General features: G+C 40.9%; 1 protein-coding gene across 7 annotated transcripts in view; it reads left to right on the plus strand.

Moving 5' to 3' along the window:
- The first annotated feature begins 278 nt into the window (after positions 1-278).
- dnah7 (dynein, axonemal, heavy chain 7) overlaps positions 279-26,319 on the plus strand; it is a 78,483-nt gene continuing 52,442 nt past the window's right edge. For 5 of the 7 annotated variants that reach the window (XR_004796305.2, XM_035651106.2, XM_035651108.2 and 2 more), the window contains exons 1-24: positions 3,605-3,740; positions 4,021-4,114; positions 4,293-4,446; positions 5,059-5,116; positions 5,564-5,744; positions 5,852-5,924; positions 6,096-6,221; positions 6,990-7,109; positions 7,553-7,736; positions 7,889-8,068; positions 9,955-10,227; positions 10,552-10,679; positions 11,764-11,842; positions 12,153-12,377; positions 12,579-12,725; positions 13,233-13,412; positions 15,074-15,214; positions 15,344-15,711; positions 16,771-16,957; positions 22,701-22,894; positions 23,868-24,066; positions 24,234-24,374; positions 25,076-25,288; positions 25,946-26,055. Coding sequence is in view for 6 of the 7 variants with exons in the window: in XM_035651106.2 (XP_035506999.1) it covers positions 3,654-3,740; positions 4,021-4,114; positions 4,293-4,446; positions 5,059-5,116; positions 5,564-5,744; positions 5,852-5,924; positions 6,096-6,221; positions 6,990-7,109; positions 7,553-7,736; positions 7,889-8,068; positions 9,955-10,227; positions 10,552-10,679; positions 11,764-11,842; positions 12,153-12,377; positions 12,579-12,725; positions 13,233-13,412; positions 15,074-15,214; positions 15,344-15,711; positions 16,771-16,957; positions 22,701-22,894; positions 23,868-24,066; positions 24,234-24,374; positions 25,076-25,288; positions 25,946-26,055 (3,842 nt within the window). In the remaining variant the exon portion in view is untranslated. Of the gene's footprint in view, positions 425-3,604; positions 3,741-4,020; positions 4,115-4,292; positions 4,447-5,058; positions 5,117-5,563; positions 5,745-5,851; positions 5,925-6,095; positions 6,222-6,989; positions 7,110-7,552; positions 7,737-7,888; positions 8,069-9,954; positions 10,228-10,551; positions 10,680-11,763; positions 11,843-12,152; positions 12,378-12,578; positions 12,726-13,232; positions 13,453-15,073; positions 15,215-15,343; positions 15,712-16,770; positions 16,958-22,700; positions 22,895-23,867; positions 24,067-24,233; positions 24,375-25,075; positions 25,289-25,945; positions 26,056-26,319 lie in introns of those variants that run through there. The other 2 variants (XM_035651107.2, XM_035651111.2) reach the window with 2 other exon arrangements.

Consider the following 26,319-nt stretch of genomic DNA (forward strand, 5'->3'; position numbering starts at 1 on the left):
GTGTGTGTGTGTGTGTGTGTGTGTGTGTGTGTGTGTGTGTGTGTGTGTGTGTGTGTGTGTGTGTGTGTGTGTGTTGGATGCCATTGTAAAATTGTAAAATTGTAAAATGAAAACAAAAATCAAATCAAATGTGATGCACATGTGATGTCATCCCGGTGATGCCACGATCAAAGGCACGCACACGCACTCCTGTGATCTCATCGCATATAACAGGCAGTGAATCCTCTCAGAGTCCCATTTGAATTACAGCAGGCGCTGGGTTACCTGACCACATTTGAAACGACAAAAAAGCACGGACCGAGATCACCACCAGGAAAGACGAGCACATGTGCTTGAGGATCTATTGGTCTTAGGCGAAATGGCAGAAATGCGCAGCGTGCTAGGCAAAACCGGGGACCTCCCCCATGTGCTCCAAAAGGAGAAGGTGAGGGAGAATTTTGCCACCTTTCGAGGGAGATGGCAGAGGAAACCGATTTGATTTCCCTGGTACAGACTTTTCGGAGTGAAATTCCTCACAAGAAGGAAATTATTCAAGGGCAGTCCAAAGTCGTTTTAGTCAGACACAAGCACTGGAGCGATTCAATTATGATAAAGGCCTTTAAAACTTGTTATTATGAGTATTGGGGATCAGCTGACAGCTACAGTAGCTAATAGATGGTTGCAGCTTCCTGCTTAAAATGTTGGTCGAATGCAGTAGTTGGTTGGCACTCCTCATTTGGAGGCCTGTAGTGCCAAAAGTGTAAGGGTCCGTCCCATTCCCCCAGTTAGCCCTACCCCTGAATCTTCCACTCCACCTGAATTCAGCATCTGACGCATCAAGTCCCTACGTTTTGGTGTGAAAATGATGTATGCAGAGTAATAATGAGAGCCTGTAAGTTTAAGAGAAGTTTTTCAGATCAGTTTCCAGCTCCTCTCCACTCAGACTTTTATCTCCCCCATACACATTAATGTTATAGGGCGGGAAGGGCTGAAAGAGAGAGAGCGACTCCAAACAAAGTTCAGTATTTTGAGTTTTAAGTTTTTCATGGGTGTGGAAAGGTGAATGACACCTTGTATGTCTGAAAGATGTGGAACACCTTGCAAGGGTTGAATGGAGTTTGTAGCCGAGACTATGAATTGAGTAGACATGAGTTGAAAATGCGTGGAAAGTGTGACAATGTGTCCATTTTGAACATTCCCTCCATTCATTTCAATGGAGCAAAAATTGTGGAAAACGTTGAACATTGTGGAAAGTGTGAAAAAGTTACATACATCAGTCCTAACTGAGCTGAAAGTTTTGATGTGTAAATAAAGGGCCGAAAGAACAGGCTGAATTTTTGAAGAATTAACATATGTTGTGATATAGCAGAGCGAGCGATGGCAGGCATGTGAGCAGATGAGGGAAGATGGCTCGACATGAAGCTGAGGGAATAGCGCGGGTTTGGAGGCAGCGTGGCAGCCTGAGCGCTGGGCTGGTGTGGAGGGGAAGTGGCACGAGGAGCGAGCAGGCTTGGCGGCCCGGATCCCGAACGCAGGGGTAGGCAGGTTAGATGTGGTCACGAGGAAACACCAACACACAAAAACCTCTGATCCAACATATCATGGATCTAAGAGGACTAGAGTCAATCTAAAGCTTATATTGATCAGAAAAATATATATATATACTGTATTCCCAATAACACAACATCAAATCGTAAGTGATATCGCGACGAAGTCACAAAGAAGTCAGAAAATGACATCACACATGTACAGTTTTTTCCGAAGTATCTGTGCTTCCTAGAGGACTATAGAAAAGACATATTAACTGGAATAAAACTCTTAAAGATGCAATATGTCCTCACTATGAAACCAGCAACTCAAATCATTGCACTACACTGGAATATGTGTTGTTGAACTTTCAGTTTTCAACTTCATCTGATTTGTCACATAAACCACCTGAACCTGTCAATCCAAAGCGGAGTATTTGGAGGTTGGACGCTGAGGCCTTTTTCTTTGAGTGACTCTGACATGGAGTGTTAGTTTGTAGGGCAATTCTTTTTCATATATTATTTATTTCATAAAGACATTGTTGGGAAAATAGTTAACACAGTCGATAACACGTGGTGCAAGCTGGTCCAAGCAGCGTTTGCCTTTGCACACAGACATACAACCGCTGTTATGAACGGCCCATTGCCAGGAATTTTTTTCCACGCTGTCCATGAGGAAAGTTTGACTTCTGTACACTTATTATGAGATGTAGAAGATCCCTCAGACCTACAATATACTCTTTCATGAGGATTTGATACCACCGTTCTCAATGACGTTGCGTTGCAAATAGCCCAAATCGTTAATTTATCATCCATTATGTGTCTGAAAAAGCGATGAGACTTTCCCCCCACATGCAGACTTTTCCCCTATATGCATTTAGCAATGATGCCGCTGCTAGATGCATGTAGGGGAAACACTGAACTGAACTTTGGTATTGTGAGCAAGAGGTATCCTCATATCTTCAACAATCTGTCATGCATCGCTACTGGTGCATGTTTGTCAAACCATTTTCCACAATGTGCCTTTTCCCCCCCAAGTGGCACAAATGGGCTTTCATCAAAAAAAACAGTACAGTCTAACACAACAGTCCTGCATAAAAATCCCACTTGGTCAATTTATGCTGACATAGATGGAGTTGGTCGTTTTGCAGGAAGTAGTGGTTCTGTTAAACTTTATTGAATTAAACACCAAGGTATTTCTGTTAATTAGCAAAGTCTCACAGATTGAATTTTGTTACGCAAATAAGTGGATGAAGAGGAGCAGGGCACAACTGAGTCTTCTTCAGGGACGGGGAAGCAGGGGAATGTAAACGGTTATTCTTTTGTCCTGAAGTTTTCATTTAATCAAATTTAAAAGTTAATCAAACTCTTGATAGTTTTCATTGACGTATTGGTGCCAAAAAGTGATCGCCGGCCGGTAATTCTGTTCTTTTGGCAGATTATACACCGTGTTTTATGGGTTGTATGGACCATTTAAAGGTATTTCAACAGGTAAAAACACTGCATGGGTTATAATCTAAGACAGAGCAGGTAAACATAATGCAGTTATGAGGATAATTGCAATCATTTATTTTATTTTATACATAACTCATCACCATATATCATCATGCCAATTGCAGTGCGGTAATATTAGACACACCAACGCATACAAGCCTTAAAAACAATAGGATCGTATTTCCTGTGAGCAAACCATGCCTGACTACAAACGCAACGGCCGCACTGTGATTATTCTGTGTTATCACTATGGACATGAAATTGCGTACACGTGCGCCCATTATGAGAGTTTTTTATGTTTCACATAAAATCCCTTTCTGGCGGACGATCGCTTGTTGGCACCACAACGGAACCAGTTAAATCCCCGTTGAAGGAATGTGTTACCGTCAGACAATAAAACCACATTAAGGGTCTCGCTGTCCTTGTGCTTTTAGTGGGGTTGTGTTTTTTTGGGGTTTTTTGGACACCAAGGCTCTACTCTACAAACAGATGGAAGTATCCACAACTCCCCTTTTAAATTCATCCCCCGCCCCCCTCCCCCCTAATGTGCGCACCTGCCGCCGCGGCTCGGGAGCGCGCCCGGCTCACTTCCTTGGCGACGGCCCCCTAGCAACGGCACGCGCGGCCCTAGCGCAAGAGCTAAAGTTAGCCGCTATGTCCACTTTGCGCGACATGAGTTCGGACAAGCACGGGGCCGAGAGCGCCGACAGTGGGGCGCTCTTAGCGCGACCCTCGCCACGGGTAAGTCGAGCAAACGCCGACCGCGTCACTTTAAGTGGGTCGTGGAGTGAAAGGCTTTTTAAAAAAAATTTTTTTATGCCACTTAAGTTTAGCCGTTAAGTTTAGCTAACTTGTCAAAGGTCGAGCCCTTGACAATAAAGCAAGTGAAAAAAAGGTCACGTCTCCTCCTCTGCCTTTTCAGCCTGTTAGGCTGCATGCGCTTATTTTATTTTAATTATTTAAAAATATAGTATAATATAGAAATATAGAAAACGCCACCTGTAACCTGTCCCTTGTTCAGGTCCGCCGGAAGGAGCCGTGGATGGAGAGCAAACCTTCATTTCTGTTGCCCCCCCTGGACCCGAACCCTCAGGGAACGGGAGGTGCTGCCAAGAGTGGGTTCAGTATTCAGCTTGTAAATATACAAATAAAGAAAATGTGTGTTTTTTTTTTATTTTTAAATTTTTTTTATGCCAGTTTAAACTTCAGAGTTGTGATCCTGTGTGATGCTGTAAGTTGCTGTTCTGGGAGGTCTGTGCGAACGCTTTTTTTCCCCCCGTATGTGCACTGTAGGAGATGTGCCGAGCGGCGTGGCGAGTCGTGGCGGAGGCCAGAGGGGCAGAGAGGCCGTGCAGCCGGCTGGCAGCCCAGAGCACCAGCTCAGCACCAGCCACGCACTCAGAGACAAGGACAAGAAGCTCCGTCGATTCGTGGTCAAAACCATATGGTGAGTTGCACTGTGTTTTATAGACTTTCAAACTATTTTTTATCTTCCTATGATGACATTTTCCAGCTATGTTACCGTTTCCTATCTTTCTATCTATCTATCTATCTATCTATTTATCATCTATCTTTCTATCCATCCATCTATCTATCTATCTATCTATCTATCTATCTATCCATCCATCCATCCATGTATCTATCTATCTATCTATCTATCTATCTATCTATCTATTTATCATCTATCTTTCTATCCATCCATCTATCTATCTATCTATCTATCTATCTATCTATCCATCCATCCATCCATGTATCTATCTATCTATCTATCTATCTATCTATCTATCTATCTATCATCTATCTTTCTATCTATCATCCATCCATCCATGTATCTATCTATCTATCCATCTATCTATCTATCTAAGTAACCAGTTATGCACTTAAAAAAAGTGAGATGGTTAATTTTGTTTCTCGTGTCAAGGTATTTTGCACTGTAAACCATAGCCAAGATCAAACATTTGCCACATTACAACTTAGGGCAGGACATACTCTGTCTATCAACAGCGAGACATTTATTGATTTATTTATTCTGCCCTTTTTTCCCCTTGTTACTTCTCAGTCAGCAGGAGGAGGAGGAGGACGATGACGCTCCGCCACGTGGCTCTCCGGCATTTAGTGTCAGTGGAACAGTAAAAAGTGGCACACGCTTGATGAAATATTTACAATCACCTCACAGGTCCCCTTTATGTTGTGTACACGTCCTTAGTGACACTGTACCTGCAATTCTTTGCGTGTTTGTTTGTCTTTTCAAGACACTCGATACGGTAGCCTTTATCACCGTTTTGTTGTGATGCGTCTCTGTGGTTGCAGTTGCTATATGTACTGTACTGTATGTGTCTTTGCTCTTCACCTACAACACTTTTTTAAATTTTAGCATTTTCATGTCGGTACATAAATCAGGGGACACTGTGAAAATATAGATCTTGCTCTCTGGTACACAGATTTGGAAATTAAAATAGCATTGGCCAGTTAAAAAAAAGATGAGGTGAGATGAAGATGAGATGAGTTAAAAAAAAGTATTTACACATGCACAACAAGAGTTATCAAATATTTTGTCCCGTCAGAAATATGATTACTACATCGAGAACGGGATAGACCTGGAGAACGTGTCTCCTCTAGAGGACTCCTGGCTGGAGGAAATTCTGCAAATGGTTCCGTGCCACCTGAAGAGTCAGATCACACCGTTGAAGCTGCTAGTTGACGAGATCCAGGAAGACTACTTGTTCACTGTCAAGACGGCAATATGTATTTACTTTGCTCCAAAATCTATGGTGCCTTGATAATTTGCCATTCTTTAGAATGTCATCATTAAATATGACTGGTTTTAACATTTTTTCTTTTGTTAATCGCAGGGAGATATACATTTAGAAATCCAAGAGCAAGTTTAAAGGACAAAGTACAAGATCTGCCCCCTCACAGACTTGAGTAAGTTAGTGTGGCAGTGCTGCTGCCTAATCATTCAGTCAACCATGGCTTTCACGAGGGAAAGTAGAAAGAAAACCAGACTATTAATAAGCAGTGAGTGGAAGCTTTTATACAGTATTGAGTTAAAAAAAGTTTGTTCTACATGGTCCCTCGGTCATCTTTCCCTGTCAGATTGGAGGCGTTTCCAAAACCATGGAATAAAGCTTTTGTCCATGCGCAAAAGAGGATGAGAGACCATCTTCACCCCGTCAACCCTGCCATGGTGCAAGTGCAGTACCTGTGGCACATGTCTTACAAGTGAGTATGCTATGATTTGTATTTTTTTTTAATTTACTTCACTTAAAACTATTTTAACAAATATAAAAAATGTAGGTGTCTTATTTGACATATTTCTATTTTTCAAAAAATTCTATTTGACACATTTCTATTTTTAAAACATTCCATCTGACTTATTCTTATACCTTTGTATTAGGGCTGCAACTAACTATTATTGTCATCATCGATTAAGCTGTAGATTATTATTTTTTTCATTAAAACTACTTGAACCGATTAATCGATTATCAAAATAGTTTGGTAATTAATTAAGTAGTCAATTATTAATCAATTAACTGTTGCAGCTCTACTTTTTATATATATATATATATATATATATATATAAAAAGTAGAGCTGCAACAGTTAATTGATTAATAATCGACTACTATTATATATATATATATATATATATATATATATATATACACATATGTATATGTATTTTCAGTTTTCATGAGAAGTTGTCTTCCTAGTTTTTATGGGCACTAACCGACCCCAGTTTTGTAAGCTCTCAAGCAGTATTTGCAAATAAATGCTGCTGTTGTAGTGGTATGGGACACAGACAGATCTCTAAGAACCATAAAAAAAATTGCAGTAATAGAAAATGGTGTTAAGTTGATCAAGCTTTATGTTTTTTTTTTATGCTTTTAAGTTTGTGGCACTACTATGTCATCTCATCGTGTGACATGAGATAATATAGAAACAGCCTGGAATTGCTGTAAAATTGCTATCATCTTAAATTCCTCTTGCAGGAATGTCCGTCTGATAGATGTGCAGGAGTTCCACAGCAGAGAAGAGTCCGTGGAGCTTTCTGTGTTCCAGCAAATTGTCACTAGACATATTGACAATGCCAGAGGGATCCTCCTCAGAAAGTGAGTCCTCGATATCATTAATCACCAAGAGACCAGTTCTCATTTAAATCAACAGAATCAAAATAGCGTGTCTTTGGGAAATTTATGCAGGAATATAATGAATGTTCATTCATTTCTATTCTATTTTACATACTTCTATTCCTTACGTTTTTACTTCCTCTCATTCACCTCACCTTTTCACATTTGTTTAATTTTCTTTATTAGCTTTCCATTCATGTTGCTTCAGCAAAAGCATCAACATGTGTGACTAGCATAGCTACATTATAGGTCGTTTACCTCTCCGGCAAAGACAAAGCCACTCTGAAAAACAATAAAAGTTTTTTTAATTGTAAACAACGGTTGTTTTGTGTGTATTATAGGGATAGTTTGAGTATTGAGTAGATACACACTCATTGCCTGAATTTAATCCTGAATGTTTTCTGCTGTTTTTTTTTTTATAACAGTTGGATTCCGGAGGTGCAAATTATTTACTGCCACGGCTCCAGGCGCAAACTGGTGTCTGCTTCGGGCAAGAAGGCCAAGCTGTTGTCCTTCTTCAACAGTGCAGCCACACTGATGACGTCCCAGCTGCAGAACCTTGCGTTGGACTCAATCAGGGACTATACAAACCTCATTTCCCCAGACCAGGTAGCAGAAAGCATGAAAAACATCAGGCCAGTATATTTTAGAGGAGGGGAAAAGACAAGGCTGGAAAAAATAATTCTACATTTTGACACAAATTAACAGGTAGAAACTTTTAAAGTTGTGCATCTTTTTTTCTTTCCTCTCCACCATCGCAGCAGTCCGAGCACGCCCCTGAACACGCAGGCTTCGTGCTGCATCTGATCCTGGAGGAAAGGGAGATCAAGTTTGAGCCCGACTTTAAACTGTACGAGGAGGCCTTCGTCAGCGTCTACGAGCTCATGCTCAGGTCCATCAGTGCGGTGCCTCGGGTGGAAACCAAACTGTACCCTGAGTGGGTAAGAGGAAACTGTATTGAGACACATGTTATTATGTTTTTCCATGCAGTGAACGAGGAAAGGCACAAAAGCACGACAAGAGTCGAGCACAGGCTCAGATTAGTGAGGACATATGATAGCAACAGAGGAAATATTTATTTTCTCAACTACACAATTCTCCTCGTTGTGTAGGCAGAAGTTTTCACGTTTTTCTAATGCTGAAAAAACTAACTTTTTTTCTTATGTATTTCACCTATAATCTCTTTAGACAGAATTCTCTAGTTCTAGTTCTGTCTCTAGTCTCAGGAACCTCAACTGGTCAGTAGATGGCGCCAGTGTTGAATGTAAAACTGACCTGTGAAACAGTTTTTTAGTGAGGTCAGTATTACAATATTACAGGGAAAACCCAACAAATCCCACAATGAGCAAAGCACTTGGCGACGATGGAGAGAAAAAACTCCCTTTTAACAGGAAGAAATCCCTGACAGAACCAGACTCAGTTGTGGGCGGTCATCTGTCTTGACCGGTTGGGGTGAGGAGAGAAATGAGGAAGAGACGAGAGGTGGGCAGAAAGAGGGTGGGAGGAGAGACAGTAGGAGAGAAGAGAGAGAGAAGACAGTTGCACAACCGCCACTTTAATCTCTACCAGACTGATACTTATAATTAAAAAATACAATTATGTTGTTGTTATTATTAGTGATCATATTAATATTAATAATATAATAATAATAATAATAATAATGACGGGTTTGGGTCCTGCAGCTCTGGGGTCATAGATACATTAGGAGAGATAGAAAACACAAACAGGGTTAGTGACATGTACTGTAAACATATCGGGGGATAGAGGGGTTGTATAACAGTTGCTTTAATTTCTACCAGACTGATACTTATAATTAGTGAGAACTGACACTTATAAATACAATGATGTTATTAATAATAATAATAGTAATAATAATAATAATAATGACGGGTTTGGATCCTGCAGCTCTGGGGTCAGATCTACTATGAGAGAGAGAAAACAGAGTTAGTGACATGTAATGTAAATACATGGGGGCAGAGAGAGAGAGAGAGAGAGAGATCGAAAAATTGGGAGAAGGAGAGAGAGATAAAGAGAGAGAGAGAGGGAGAGGGAGAAGGACAGAACGGGAGAGGGAGAAAGATGCTCATGATATAAGTTCCCCCAGCAGTCCAGGCCTATAACAGCATAATAAAGAAATGGTTTATTAAACACCTGAGCAGCTCTAACTATAAGCTTTATCAAAGAGGAAGGTTTTAAGTTTAACTTTAAATGTAGACAGGGTATCTGCCTCAATGACACAAACTGGGAGCTGGTTCCAGAGGAGAGGAGCCTGGTGGCTGAAGGCTCTGCCTCCCATTCTACTTTTACAGACTCTGGGAACCACAAGTAGTCCTGCATTTACAGAGCGAAGTGATCTATTGGGAAAATATGAAACTATGAGCTCTGTAAGATATGATGGAGCTTGATTATCAAGGGCTTTGTAGGTTAGGAGCAGTATTTTGAATTCTATTCTGAATTTTACAGGAAGCCAATGCAGAGATTCTAACACTGGAGAATATGATCTCTTTTTCTAGTTCCCGTCAGAACTTGTGCTGCGGCATTTTGGATAAACTGGAGGCTTTTAACAGACTTATTGGGGCATCCTAGAAGTAATGAATTACAGTAGTCCAGTCTAGAATTAAATCATGCATCCATTTTCCATTTTATTACAAAAAAAAACCTTTGTTTCCTGCTTGCATGTAAATCAGCAAGTGCCTGAAGCCTTTATTCTCTGGAATGGCCAGCAGAGGGCGACTCACTGGTTGCAAAAAAAAGAAGTCAGTTCCTATAGAAGTCTATGAGTGGGTTGCACACTTGATGTAAACCGCATTACTTTATGTCTCCCCAGCCAGGCTCCCAGTTTGGGAGCAGCCTGAAGCCCATCATTATGCCAGAGATCCTCGAAGCCCAACAGGAGGAGGTGCGCCGGGTGTTCTGGGCCGAATGTGTCCGGCCCAAGGAGTTTGTCCGCGAGTATGATAAATACGCCCCGCTGGTATCCAGGCAGGCGGAAGAAGATGTGGAGCAGTTCCTCAGTGAGCAACGCTCCTTCGAGGAGCTCATGGCAGAGGTGGTACACTACCAGCGGCTTGCTGACCAGATCCAGTACACGTCACGCAAGGTACAAATATTCCCCCAAAGGTTATTAGAGTCCTACTTTAGACAGTAAACTGAAATAATTATATTAGAATTGGACAGAACAAACTTGTTCACCAATATAGTAAAGATACTGTAGGTGTAATAAAAAAAAATCATGTAACTTAAGTCTCAGTTTATTTTGAGGATTTAAGGTGTAGAACGCTAATGTTTTGTCACACACCAAGTGATAATTATCATTCCCCATAGGTCAATATCTAATAAATTCTGACTGCAACTGACTGAATGTCACTGGACATTTAAAAAAAAATATATTTACTGTGTTGCTGACCTATACTTTGGGGTTTAGGTGGTGCGTCTCGGCATGTTTGAGGTCCAGTCCCACAAGCTCATCCACTCTCTTGCCAAGCGTGCTCAGGAGCTGCAGCAGAAACTTACTACGCGCATGCTACTGGACCATCAGGAAATCAACAGAAAGTCAGTTGGGTCATTGTTTTCACCTTTTTTTATATTCATAGCATCACAGCAGGAAAATGCTCTCTCCACATCCATGGAATCATTTCCAAATTCAACGGTAGCAAGGCCTATTTAAAACACAAAAACAAAAACATTGCACCAGTGAACTCTGCATAAGGGAGAGTCTTCACCCTTGACCAGTTTGGACCCTTAAAAGAAACATGTGGCTTAATACAAGAACCAACTGTATTAACCGATTCGTTCTTAAGTGTCGTGAGTTTATGGAATTTGTGGCACTTACCAAATCTCACACAATTTTCAAAACACAAACAAAATGATGCCCACGAGTGTCACAAATCATGACCAAACAAATACATTTCTTCACAGGGGGTAAAACATGCTCATTTTACTTAAGAATAACAGTGGCTTAATCTGGATGAATTTAAAGTTTGCAAAATATAGACAACAATTGAATGCAAAGTTAGTATTTCATCATCATGACAGCTGCCTCAGTTTCTCAGCATCCACTATTACTATTATCTGCTTTGGCACTCAACATTGTCACATCACTTACTGTAGGCTGTATTCTTCATCATGGAGCCTAATTCCCTCTTTGTTTCTGTCACAGTACAGAGCTGTATCGATCACACGTCATTGACAGATGTGCTTTTTAAAATGTTCTAATTGTTCTGGTCCTGTTTAAAGCGGAGCAGGCAGCCTATATGAATTTACATGGCAATTTTAAGGTGTGTTTTTATAATTATGCTGTGATTAAATCCCACATATACACTCCCGGTGTTATTCATCATTTTGAAAGAAGTTTCTGCAGTTGTGACTTTGTAGACTCCGACCTGGAACTTTTACAGAAAACTGGCAGAGAATTTTCAGAAAAGAATATGAAAATGATCTTGCGTGAGGCCCTACTGTATGTGCATGTCAAAGGGAACAGACAGTAGTACGGTAACCCCTTTTTGGTGTGTCTGACCCAGAGTTGGCGGCTCTATCCCGTCGGTGCCTCTTCGTTTCAAGCCATGCCGTAATAAGATTGTAAGTCTGCGTAAAGCCTCTTTATATGTCACTGAACAAATGCCTCTCCCTCTCACAGCCTTTGTGTTGAATTTGAGAAGATTGCAGAGAAGGCACTGAGCACCCCACCTGACACGCAGACTCTGATGGAGCTTAAGGTAACTACACCCAAATTCTTGTCACACAGACCACGTAGGTGCAGTGTGCTATCTCGAAAATGTCTTCCAAATCACCAAAGCAGCCGGGAATGGCATTACAAATTAAACCCAGTCAGTAGATATAGATGACATTTTGCATTATTTTGGGGATTTTTCTTTTGGCACAGGGTGCTTTTTGTTAACATAAATCCTACACTACACAAAGCCTGGGACACAACCTTCTAAATTGTTTTATATTTTTTGTATAAATGAAATACCACACCAGTTTGTGTTCTTGCCCTGTCTCCCCCCCCCCCCCCCCCCCATCCAGGCCTACATGAAGAAGGTGAGGACCACAGAGATGCCCGTGTTGGAAAGAAGCATGGAAGACTCCAACAAACATTTGTGTTTCCTGATCGACTACATCACCCTCTCTCCGCTGGACATGGAGCTCAACAGGCAGACCATCCAGTGGCTGAAGCGCATGCCATCCATCATGAAAGAGCACAAAGAGATAGTCACTGAAAAGACAGAGCAATACCAGGGCGGCCTCAAGGTCTGTTTCTACTTCACTCTGTCCATCATTCTATTGTTGTCTAGTGATTTACTGAGGGCTGTTGACCGGAACCTTGATGTTATTGCATCCAAACTGTAGAAACGGTCACTTAAATAGTTAATATTAAGTGAAAGTGGAGAGAAAAAAGAAGTTCATTGCTGGAAAACAAAGTGTGTGTGTGTGTGTGTCAATATGTTCCAGTTGTGCATCGAGCACTTTGTGGAAGAACTGGACCGCTACAGCGTACAGGTGGAGGAGTTCGCCACCTTCAGTGAGCTGACGGATCTCAACAAGTACTTGAAGAAAGCCCAGTCGCTCAATGCTAAACTGGAGTTGGCAATGCAAAAGGTACAGCAGGACTTAACCAAAAATATAACACTAGATCAAAATTGGAAGTCAACTATCATCATCCTTTGCAAAGACTGTGTCCTATTAAAGCCGTAGAGCGGGACAGCGGGCCAAATGTTGGAGTTTACTCATGCAGAATTAGTATAATGGTACAAACCATGATATATCATACAACTTGCATGAAGTGCCTTGTAAGATCCCATTTGTAGTTTGTTTTAAAGCAAACAGTATAATCTTTGATTTTATCATTCACTCATTCTACATTGTATTATTGCATGGAATTACAATATGTGCTTTCAAACCTCTAACCTCTAGAGGGCAACATTGGCTATAATAATAATACAGTCACTGGAGCTGTAACAGGCTTCATCAGGTTTGTCAACTATACAATGGCACTCATTTACGTATTCATATATCATATCACATCTTTTCTCCGTATGTTTTTTTAAATTTTTTTTTCTTCCCTCCATCCTTACTTCATCCTCCAACCCTTCCACCACTGGAAAGATTGACGATTTCAATCTGGAGGAGGAGGCCTACGGCTGGCCTGTTTCTCAGTATCCGCTGCGTAAGAAGGTCCAGGACACGCTCAAACCGTTCCTGCGCCTCTACGAGACATCCACCGATTTCCAAAACCAGTACAACAAGTGGCTTCACGGGCCACTCTCCGGTGTGAACCCAGACAAGGTATACGAGCGGTGGAAATGGCTGCGTGTTGAATACACAGGCAAGTTCAGGTGACATGGAATCTAGGTCAGCGCGTGGTCAGTGTGAAAATATAGCGACAAATCTCACTTTTTCAGTGAGGTTCGATTAATTAGGCTGCTAAAAAACTGTAAATGAATTGTCCAAATCATTATCAATAGCATATTGCAGCACAATGAAAGGCTGGATGTGTGAGTCCTTCTAAAGCAGTTCATGAAAAAATTCTGATTTTAAAAGTTCTTTTAGTTGTGTTCCATGTGTGTGGTGAGGTCAGATGTATCATTATTTTTCTGTGTCACTGTTTGTGACATTAGTGCAGCTCACTGTGTAAAAAAAAAAGGTAAGCATTGTTTGGTCAGTGTTGAAGAAGATAAGACTTTGTCTGAAATGCCATATTCTTTGAAAGCTTTGAGAGCTCTCTCCCTCTTCATTTAAACTGTTTATTTGTAAAAAAAAAAAAAGACAAAAATCTTGCATTTAGTTTAACACTATGGTATTCTCTTGCGCTCACTCACATAAAAACACAACGCCTACTACACACAAATTCATGGATGTCTTTTCTGCTCCAATTTACTGTCCATATAGCATTTGTGTGAAATGTGATATATGTTTTTGAGTATCCCAGTAATTTCAACAAGAAAACGCTCATTTTTTAAAGGCAGCCATTTTGCCTTGTCAGAGCATAACAAGCACAAAACACGGCAAGTTTTTAGTATGACAACTTTCAACAACAACAACATGTTATAATAAGGCATTGAGACAATATATAAAAGACGAACTGACATGAAAAGACACATACACATAAAAGTAGCATTTAAGAAATATTGTAAGATGATATATAAATTGAAATCAGTTAAAAGTGAATTAAAGTAGGTGAATATAAATTACAATGAAGTTAAATTCTACTGTCCAACTGCACTCAGCAGGTGATAACAATGTTATGATCTATAATGAAGCCAGATAAATGGAAAATGAAAAAATGATTGATGTAAGTAAATGCACCTGTATCTGCTTTTTATATTATTATTTACACATTAACGCAACTACTATGGGGAAGCATACGTGACTAAGTCTTTATACACTTATACACTTGTACTATTGCCCCTCCTGCATCTGTCACCCTTACTCTACTGAAGACCCTTTCATCAAAGGCCCCACAGCTCAGTGAGGTGTTTTCATTTGGCTTTGAGTAGAGACGGAGGGTACAGGTGAAAATGACGCACTTCCTCCGTCAGCTTCATATCCATCTATTGCTACTACTACTGCTGTAAGTCTCAATGTTACCACCACTGCTACTTTACTGCCTCTAACAGAACTGCAACCTTTATTTCCGAAAATAAAAGTACTACCTGTACGAGTTCCTCACATCCGCCCTCAATCATCCTAGCAACCATCCCGTTCATCCTAGTATCTGCCGTGAAACACCACAGTAACCGTGTGAGACACCATGGCAAAAACTTTGCAACTGCTCAGTGCCTCCTCACGAGCTCAAACGTCATAGCAACTGGTGCTGCTGACTGGGACACCATAGCAACCACCGTAGCAACCATCCTAAGCAGCCTAGCAGAGGATCTGCAGACGACGTTGCAGCTCCTTCTTGTCTCACCTCTATTCACTTTTAATCCAAATCCCCATCCATGTAGGTAGAGGAGGAAGTTAGTAACTACTGGCGCACTCTATACAAGCTGGAGAAAGACTTCAAAGACGTTCCCAATGGCTTGAACATAGCCACCAGCATGAAGGAAAAGGTGGAGGAATTCAAGGAGCACATCCCTATAGTGCAGGTAAGACCCCATAAGAGAATGATCTATCATCTACAGAAATCAAAATAGCTTTGATTTAAATAATCCATAGTTTAAACTGGAATGATTTTCTACTAAAAAACTTGTATATTATGCTTTTCTATTTTGTAGGTATTATGCAACCCTGGCCTGTGTGACCGCCACTGGGGCGCCATGTCCAAAATTGCCGGCACCTCCCTGCAACCAGTCGGTGACCAGGCATGTGTGGCTCGCTTCCTGTCCATGAATCTGGAAGAGCACGTGAGCAGCTTCGAGGGCATCAGTGAGGCAGCCAGCAAAGAGCACTCCCTGGAGAAGGCCATGGAGAAAATGGCAAGCGAGTGGGGGGACATGGAGTTCAGCCTCCTGGCCTACAGAGAGACGGGCACCTCCATCCTGTCGTCCGTGGACGAAGTCCAGATGCTTTTGGACGACCACATAGTGAAGACGCAGACTATGAAGGGCTCACCCTTCATCAAGCCTTTCGAGGTGGAGATACGGTGAGAAATGAGATCTGCTCAGAAAATCATTATGCTCATCTTGTTTGGAAAATGAATTCGCTAATATGATGAACTAAGATGTAGAAAAATTACAATAACTCACTGTTACTACAATCAATATATGTACATCAGTACATACACGCAAACACACAGATTTATATTGATAAGGGGTTGCTCATTTCTGTCCATAAGGACAGATCCTAGGAAAATGCCTCTAATAACACATTTCTTTTAAGTTTGTAGGGAGAAGAACAAGGTTATGCTAAAGTAGTGATTAGATCTTATTGATTTTTCATTTGCTAAAAAGTCCTTAGATATTCTGTCCTACTCTGTAGAGGTGAGCGTCTTATACTCCCATGGTGTCTGAGCTGGAGCATTTCAATTTGTTGCGGTATCGAGCAGTGAATCAAAATAACAGCATGTCTTTGAATTGTAGTTAAAATACTTTACGTGAAACTTGGAAATCAGTGGTTCCAATTGAACTCACAGTATAATTCATTCATCTCTTTTTTTTACTTTGCATCTCCCTCCGAGTTCAGCAAACGATAACAATTCTTCATCTTCGGATTCCCTGCAGCTTTTGAAAATGCATTGTGCCTTACTGGGCAGGATTCTAAAGTGGTTACTAGAAAGTGTATGATTAACATTTTTGTAATATTAAACGAAAACTATAAAGCTATATATAAATATATCTTGATATCTTGCTCGGTGGGTGGCAGAAGATATTATCGCAGTGAGGAAAAAGAAATCAATGTGTCAGTATTCTGTACAAGGTGCTTCTTCCCATAATAGTTTTCAGCTGCTTTACATAGCAGAGATTATCTGGCATTAAATGTAAATCTGTGACGTGGTAGTAATTAGATGGTTCTTATTCTTCCACAAAACGGAGAAAGATTTTGTTGAGTTGAAAGAGCTGTTGGCATAATTCTTTTCAGTAGTTCATCAGCTACTTAATTTTTTCTAAACCTTTTCGATGTAGTAAAAACATCCAAATCGTATGTTAAGTGATAGGAATTAGGATTCGTATTCGTAACCACATGTTGTTTTTTTCACTTCCAGGGAATGGGAGGAAAAGTTGCTGCTGCTCCAAGAGATCCTGGATGAATGGCTGAAGGTGCAGTCCACTTGGCTTTACCTCGAGCCCATATTCAGCTCCCCCGACATCATAAGCCAGATGCCCCAAGAAGGACGCCATTTTACAACAGTTGACAAATCCTGGAGGGACACTATGAAACAGGTTTCCCTGGTAAGCTTGTTAAGGTTTTATTAGCCAGATACTGCTACTGTTGAAAGCAGAGTGATGAAGTGGCCTTCTCTTATTGAAAGGTGTAACGGGTAGCGAAATCACTGGGCTCCAAAGACCTGCCAAACTAAAACCGCCCTTGACAAAAGAAAAGTGTTGGTTAACTAAAGGTTAATGGTCAGAACAAGCCTACAGTGTGCATTTTGTGATTTTTCTATCCGTAGCTGTTACGGTTTGGTTGAAGCAGGACTCAAAATGCAGGTTAGTGGGAAAAGGTATTTAATAAAAGGAAACAAAACCAGACCTCCAGTCCTCTAAGGGGGGAAAAAAAAAAATCCCAAACTCAGAAAATCCCAAACTTAACTCAGGAACGTAGACACAAACAACAAAGCTGACGCATGGCACAGCTTAACATAGATACACATGGCACATTCACAGGGAAACACAAGAAACGTGAAGTAATTATGAACTACAAAACAAAACAGGAAATACAAAAATCAAGATGCACAAATCACAAGAAAGTTACTTTATACAAACTAAGACACACATGGAAGTACAATCACAGACATCATACACAATAAATTCCACAAAGAAACAAAATATAATGAGTACTCAAAGTTCACAAGAGTCTCAAACAGGGTCCACAAGAAACAGAAGTCTTGGCTCTAGCGGAGCATGACACGGAGCATTCCTAACAGAAGTTGTCACTCATGAATAACACAAACTCCCTCTGTAAATAAGCAAAGTTTTTACCACCAGCTCAAAGTGAATTGGTTGCACAGTAACATAATGAATAGTCAGAGGAGCACACAGTGACACTGCACTTCCCAAGAAAGAAAAAGAAAAGTAAACTGTCAGCCAATTAAATTCTGGTCGAACAAAAACGCATACAACCCCCTAAATGATTTATTGACGGTACAGAGCAATTTCTCCACAGAACGGTTGTTGTGTTGTGATCATTTCTATTCAATTGGAATGATAATGATCCCGAGGAACTGCATCATACATTCAGCAATGACAAAAACAAGAAAACAGTATAGGTTGTTGGAAATAGTGGCACGCTTGCGAACCATGAAAGTTCGCTGGTCATGTTAGCAGAAAGCCAGTTTTTAAAATTCAGAGGCAGCAAATAAGATTCACCTTCAAATAATATCTTTTCTCTCCGTCTCTCTTTTTCTCATAACTTGCAATATAGTCAGGAGTGCAGTTGCTTAAACTGCAACAACACATCTAAATTCAATGTGACAAACACAGCTCAGGCCAAAAAGTTGTCTCCTGTAATAGGATCAGCGTGACAGCAAGACCTGACAGGGTGGAGCAGACAAGCAAACTCACAAACATTCACGCCAGTGAGAGCGACCGCTGATTAAAAGTAGAGGCACAGAAATATACCTGTATAGTAGCGGCAGAAAAGAGCGATTTAGACAGGTAGATACAGAGAGAGGAGGGGAGCGGAAGGGAAAGGAGAGAGAGTAAGACAAAAAAACAGCAACAGGAGGAGGATAGGAAGTGAGTGTGTTGCATCAGCCTCCTCAAAGAGTTTCCAAAGGGTAATTGGCGTCCTCAGTAGACCTGAAATGAGACACATCAATTTCAGACAGTGTCCTCCAGAATGCCCAGGCTGACTGCACCATCAAATAGAAATTATGGATTTTGTCTGGAAGGGGCAGGGCCATAGGGAGCCACAAAGAAAATGAGGTCACCGAGGGAAAGGGAGCCTACACACACACACGCAGCTGTGCTTGAGTACATTCTGCTCCAATGTGTACGAGGGCACACATGGTGGCACAGTATGTTTTTACACTCGCATTCGTGCTCACCGTGTTTGCGGGAAAATGTTTCTCAAGCTTTTTTTTTTAAGCTCAGTCAAGTTAACTCAGTGTATACTCACTGAAATCATTCAATCATACAATATGCCAGAAATTCTTAGACATTTTCATGTAGAGAGACAATTAAACCTACACATAAACTAAACTAACTTAATGGCTATGGTTTAAGTTGGACAGAACAGACAATATTTAAAATGCTGGTAGTGGGGTCCCCGTTTCCAACATGTATCATTACATGTTTTGTTAATGTACAAAGAACATTTTTATAGTACATATAGTTTGTATTGATGTTCACCAATATAGTTATGTAGCATTGCAAAAATGTCACAAGAGGCATTGTTCTCATGTGTGCAATGTTACTGCTGAATACTTGTGTTTTGTTAAACTGGTAAGCCTCCAAACAGCTGCTTCGTTACTTTATTGGGCTCAGACAGTCTGGAATGATTGTTCATTGTTACCCGCTGTTTGAATTCTAATCTGAAAGTAAAATAAGCTATTTGATGTTGGCGTATTCATCCTTTATAAAAGGTTATTATGTCGTTTCAGCGCTCTGAAGATAATTAAGCATTTTTCCAATTTAATAAGCCCGCACTTGTTTTACTTCTAACCACTGTTTCAACACGGTGATCAGAAGTGTTTGGCAGTGTAAAAGGGTTTTCATCCTTGTCGCCACCCTAGCAACTCCTATTCTGTTTTTCTCTTAATAGTCTCCAACAATAACCTTTTTACTGAATATAGAAAACCTGTTTCCCTCCTACGTATATCACAACACCTTTCTCTTTACTAAACAATATGTACAGCACAACAATTTATTCCTTAATGCCTTTATTTGCTAAACTATGATAAACCAAACAGAGAATTCTGAACTCAATGGTAAGTGACTACTACTACATAATTGATAGGTATACCACTATTTTACTGACCAATGGAGCTTTTGGGGAGAAGGGATTACATAGAAAGTCAAGGTCTCACAGGGATTTCCCGAGCAGATCAGATTAGGAGGTGTAGTTTGGTGTGATCCGATTCGCCAAGACCTTGGTCATGTGGCTGACTATTTCTCCCTGGGACACCAAGGCTTTGGGGAAATGTTCTAGGTCTGCTGAGTCCATGGTGTGGCCACATATGTTATGTTATGTTTCTCTAAGGTTTTGGACTCAAGGTGCAGACTACAGACACGGGGAAGTTTTAACTTGTTTCATAAAAAGTTTGAACAGAAATAATACTGAGCAGGTTGGTGGGTTAGCAGGGGCGAGGCACAGACAGTAACCTGAGGCTTCCAGGCCAGGCAATCACTTTGAGGTGCCACAGCCGCACTTACTGACACACACAGACACACACACACACACACACACACACACACACACACACACACACACACACACACACAGAGTTGTCAGTCCCTTATTTGTCAAACTAATTTTCGAAAAACAAATTGAATAACCATCTTTGAATCTTTTATCTACATTTTAAATGTTATCAAGAAACGGTGGGAAATACTTCATTTGCCAGTGTTAAAATTATGATTATCCAACTAAAAAAAAAAAATGATCGCAGTTTTTTTTAATTCACCGTACCATTTAGGCCAGTAATAGGAAAAACATTCCCCCGCATAGGTGCATCAAAATCTGACAATAACACTTTCCTTCACCTTGTCCATAGCATTGGTCAGCAGTGCATGAAATTGGAATCATCTCAGCTCCACAATACCAGGCGGGCTGCGGGGTCTCTTTCCCTGAAAATCACACAATGCTCTAATGTTTTTTACCCAAGCTGTTGTCATCAGCTCAGCCACTGGGAGCTGCTCAAGATCCACTGATCACCCAGTGCCTCGCGGCTTTCTCATCTCAACTTCATTTCTCTCCACTTATTTAAAAAAAAAAAAAAAATCTGCTCTCTGCTTTACTGTGTCGTTTCTCTCCTGTTGCATGCACATTTGCAGATAAAACAGCGCCAGATCAATTGAAAAGACTTATTTTAATAAACCTGCTTCCCTTCAACAATGCAGCACACCACACCTTTGCCCCCCCCCCCCCAATGTGCTTAGGAAAGGAGAAACAATTGACCCCCTACATCTCATGGAGAAGATGACTGACATGTTGTTTACTAAAAGACTCATGGTTTCAGACAGTAACAGCAGAGTAATTGTCAGTAAGAGAATTTTAAGATGCACCACACGGCAGAATGTATCTCGAACACAAAATACTTTTTTTCCCCCTGTAGGTGTGTTAGGTGGGACAGTTGTGAACAAAGATAGATACTTTCTCTTGGTTATATTCCCCTCCCCCCCCCCCCCACACACAGATTGCAGTCCTTCTGTATCCGTCTGGACAGTTTTTGTCTCTCATTGAAGCCATTTGTATCTGCATAAAAACAACATTATCACACATAATAGACGCATTAGAACATTGTTATCCCTTCAGTGCGCTCATGAATAGCTCCCTGCTGGCGGACTGAATGCAAAAATAACCTTCTTATTACATTGTCCCCTTTACAAATGTGCGAAAAATCACCAGTCTGATCCAATCTATGAAAGGCCAGACTCGCAGTTCATCAGTGAGGCACACTCTCCCAGTGTAATTGTAGGGCCCATCGAAAGACAATCAAATCAGACTCTTTGTGTATCTAATCCTTTTGCTCGGCTAATGACCATATTCATTTTCATTTCGCCTGTAAAATGGGCGTCAGATACTGCGTTAACAAATCACAATTCCTAGCTCATAAAAAACAATCTAACATGGTTTTTAATTCTTACTTTTTGTTTATTGCATTATCTGGTGAATCCAAAGGGAAACTAGTTTCTTTGGTATGTGGCAAAAGCCATCGCCACCACTTCTGTCATAAGAAATCAATAGTATTCATCAGAGATCAAAAATAATTATTATTAGTGTTGTTAAATTGTTATTAGTGTTGTTAAATTGTATAAAACTCGGAAGTTCATTGGTAGGATGGATTAATGGTGATCAAAAAGCTGCAGAGCTACAGAACAAGGATAGTTTACCTTCGTCTTATCCCCCCCTTTGTGTTTATTTCATTCCAGTCTGAGTATGATATCAGGCCACCTGCTTTGTCTCAGAATCTCCAGCGTTTTCATACGAGCAGGTTCAGGCATTTGCTGTCAAACCTTGGAGATTAGAGAGAATTTTTATTTAGGTACTTCCTGGGGCACAGGATATTGAATAAGTGTACAGACGAGATGATATCAGAGCTGAAATATTTCATAGTTGCTAGACAGGCCTCAGGTGAAATCTCTATTACCGTCCCGTCACAGATTTTTCCAGGGAGACAAGCGGGCCTTACTGTGGAAGACAGACTGGATGATGCTGTAGGAAGATATTGCAGTTTCTTCATGACAACACTGACACTTTACTGCTGGAAAAATATGAGCAGAACAAAAAAATGTGCAGTGTCTTTTAGATTGTATTTGTATTGTAGAATTAAAAATTTGAGTTTAAAGGCAACAGAGCATTGTGTCATTTCACATACGCCAGTTGTTCTAAAAGTCGTAGGAGGGATGTGCTTATCTGGGAGGGAATTTGATAAAAATGGCTGCTCTTTTTGTAGAGGAATTGGCCCTGGGTGCAATGGTTTACTGTCCAAAGAGGCCAAGGAAATGGATATTTCATTATCACTTCTGAAAAAACTCAATACAATGGGTAGTTAACAGCTGTTAGATCCAAATGACCACTTTTAAACTGGAGACACAAAACTAGGAACTTGAAATGATTTTCTTTATGGACCTGAAATTGGCAAAGGGGTCAAACAAATCAATTTGCGTATATGTGTGTTGGAAATGGCAATGAAATGACCATGTTGGATTTTGACCTCAGATACGGTTGTGAGGTAAAAAGTCAAAGTACTCGACCGAGTTGATCAATTTGCTTCAAACACGATTTGCTTTTTACTCCCGTCTGTGGCAGGACAAACATGTGTTGGCAGTGATAAGCATCGAAAACATGCTGGAGATGCTGAAGAAGTCCAATGAGCTCCTGGAGATGATCCTCAAAGGTCTGAACAGCTACCTGGAGAAGAAGCGTCTCTATTTCCCCCGGTTCTTCTTCCTGTCCAACGAGGAGCTGCTGGAAATACTCTCTGAGACCAAAGACCCCACAAGGTTAACAGGCATAATGATGTTTTATTATATCAATCATTGTCCTTTACTACAGCTAGAGGCATCAATTGTGTTTAACCCCCTGGTGAGCCAAGGAAAAATACTTGAGCCCACTTGTATCCCACTCTGAGAGAGTTTGAATAGTATTTTCGGTCCATTCAACAGCCTAGTCAGAACTTGTTTGTGTACTGCATGTAGACAATAATAAATAAACTCCGAGCAGCTTCTGTACCAGAATATGTTTGGAGGTTAATGGAGAAAAAACTCATTACAGGGATATAGCATTTGAAAGTAGCCAATCTAAAAGATTACATAGAACGCAAATACAAAAGAGTTGTGGTGTTTTGAGTGTGCACACAAAATCCTCGTCTCTTCTGTAAAGAGCAGATTTCGACAGTTCGACAGGGGCTGTGCTGTGTATTTGGGTCAGGCGTGAAGATAAGTGTAATGTTGGGAGAAAGCAGGGGGGGATGGAGTTACTGGGTACTGAAAGCATTGCTTCAGAAAACTTGTTCCTATTTCCTATTTCATTCTGTGAAAGATATTTTTTTTTTGTCGTCTGTAATTGGCTTACAGAGTGCGACAACAGAAACATAGAGATGTGAAGCAGCATAGAAAAGAGGAAGGACTTTGTTTACTGTACAATCAAGAGAAGTTAGTCAGAAGAATAACAATCTGAGAAAACATTACATTTAAGGCTCTGTTTCATTTCTTAGGACGTATTCCCCAGTGTGATTGAAAGCATAACTTGGCAAATCAAGACGTAACAAATAAATACAAAGAAATGTGGCCAGGGATACAGTAGCTGCATAGGTTAAAATAGAAATAGATATTGGGTTACAATTGTGTGGTTATTCACACATAAAACTGAGCCCATACAATGTCCACAAGATGACACTTACTACTTTGAACATTAGATCAGCTATAATGTAGGCAGAAAATACCATGGTGATTTTCTTGCCTGCCTCTCCTCCAGGGTGCAGCCCCATCTGAAGAAGTGCTTTGAAGGCATCGCCAGTGTGGTGTTCACCGACGTGCTGGACATCACTCATATGAAGAGCAGTGAGGGGGAAGTGGTGGAGCTGCTGGACATCATTTCCACCTCCAAAGCCAGGGGCCAGGTGGAGAAGTGGCTCCTTGAGCTGGAGAACGGCATGATGGCCTCGCTGCATAAGGTTTTGTGTGGACGTTATAGTTTTGTTGTTTCTGTTCTGGTTTTTAACTTCCCTCATACATGCCACCAAAGTTGAGCCTGCGCATTCAAGACTTCTCCCTGTATCCTTAACAATGTTCTCCATGATACAGAAAACACTGGGTGTAACGCCTCTGTCTTTGATCGTAGGTAGTCGGCGAGGCGATCCAGGCATACCCCGATCAACTGAGGAACGACTGGGTGCGTGCGTGGCCTGGCCAGACTGTGCTGTGTGTCTCGCAGGTCTACTGGACAAAGGCTATACACGAAGCAATCTGTTCTGGACAGCAGGTGATCAATTCTTTATTGTATTTACACACACTCATGCACAGTATGTATATATTGTATGTACTGTGGAGGTTAGGTACTTTATATTGTTGCCTTAGATCTATTATACAGATGATCACTTCCTGCAATATTTCTAGAATATTGTCATTACATTAGACTTAGGAGTGAAACATGTTTTTTTTTAAGAAAGAAGAATCCCTGACTGTCTTTGAAACCCCCCCCCAGATAATAATGTAATACAACACCTACTGCTCTTTTAGTGAATATGGGTTAAACAGCTGTTGTGAACAGGAATTTCAAACTGAATTAGACCTGTCACATCAAATGAGGAGCGACGACAGCTTATGAGTGGACATGTCTTAGTAAGTTGACATAGCCAGCAGAGGTCCGCTGCCACAACCAGATGCGATATACTTTTGCACCTTTCGTATCACAGGTCATATTTTTCTGTTTATATATTTCAATACACAATAGTTTTTTTCAGTTCATAGGTGGAATGTCATGGCCCAGGTAGCAGTAGCACCCACAAAAGAAGGAGAAGTGTGGTGTCTTTCTCATAGTGACAGACTTGCTAGTTGTTTCAGGGATCAAACTTGTGACCTTCAGTTTTTAGATGGGGTGCATGATAGCATGATAGCATCCCCACTCTGTCATGATTAACTCCAGCATGCTCTGCCTCCTGCTAAAACGTCTCCTCCCCTCAGGCCCTAGGCGCCTACCTGGACCAAAACAACAGGCAGATCGACGACATCGTGGCGCTCGTGCGTGGCAAGCTGTCCAAGCAGAACCGTGTGACCCTCGGGGCGCTCGTCGTGCTGGACGTCCACGCCAGGGATGTGCTGGCCGTGCTGGTGCAAAAGGGAATAAGTGATGAAAATGACTTTGAGTGGCTTAGCCAACTGCGCTACTACTGGGCGGTAGGTCGGAGGTGTAGGGGATTTTGGGTGCATGTCCTCAGGGAGCCATTAGGGCCACACTTATGACGGCGTATTAGGTCCATTGTAGGGAAAAAATATTTTTTTACTTAGCTGGGTTAGGGGGGTTATATTCAGAGAAAAAAACTATGAATTTATGACATTAAAGCTGTAAATTTACGGGAAAAATAAGGAACTACATCGCTTCAGGATCACAACAGATGTCCGGATGCTTATGAGAATATGGTGATTCTGGGCTAAAATCACGAATATTTGCTTTTTGGTAAATCCCGATTGCAAAATATAATTTGATTAGCTTATTCACTGCAGACACAGCACACGGCATGTGGCAGTATTAATGGTGATCCTGATGTGAAGTAGTTCTTTGATTAACAAAACACAATTTTTCTCGTAAATTAACGACTTTAATCTCAGTGAATATCTGAGTTTCTTTCTTGTAAATTCGCGAACTTTAATCTTGAAATTTTTTTTCGAAATATTATCCCCCTCCCCAGGACCGTATTTTTTTTTTTTTCCTTCAATGTCCCTGATACACCATCGTACACACTGATCATCCGAAGTTATGATAAAATTATTTTTGTCCATTGATAATAAGGACAGAGTTACTGACCTCTGAATTCTGCATCATACCCTGTTCAGGAAAACCAGCTCCAGACCAAGATGATCAACGCTGGTTTGCCTTATGGTTACGAATACCTTGGCAACACACCACGTCTGGTTATAACCCCTCTCACTGACCGCTGCTACCGGTAGAGCTACTACACATATCACCCTCAACACTCCACTGTCTGCTTTTCTTCTGCGAATGTATTTGTTGGACATTTCTGCAGTTAAAGGTTTCGTCTGCGTGATTACTTCACAAAGCCCAAACTGGAGATAGTCAAAAACAACTTCATGGATCTTAATGTATCCAGGCAAGAACATGTGTGTATTGTTGAAGGGGAACACTATTTTTTTTTGTTTTTTATCAACATACACTAAGGCTGCACTTTACCACACCTGCTTATTTATGC

The sequence above is a fragment of the Scophthalmus maximus genome, chromosome 14, assembly GCF_022379125.1.
Source record: "Scophthalmus maximus strain ysfricsl-2021 chromosome 14, ASM2237912v1, whole genome shotgun sequence".
NCBI classification, from domain to species: Eukaryota; Metazoa; Chordata; class Actinopteri; order Pleuronectiformes; family Scophthalmidae; genus Scophthalmus; species Scophthalmus maximus.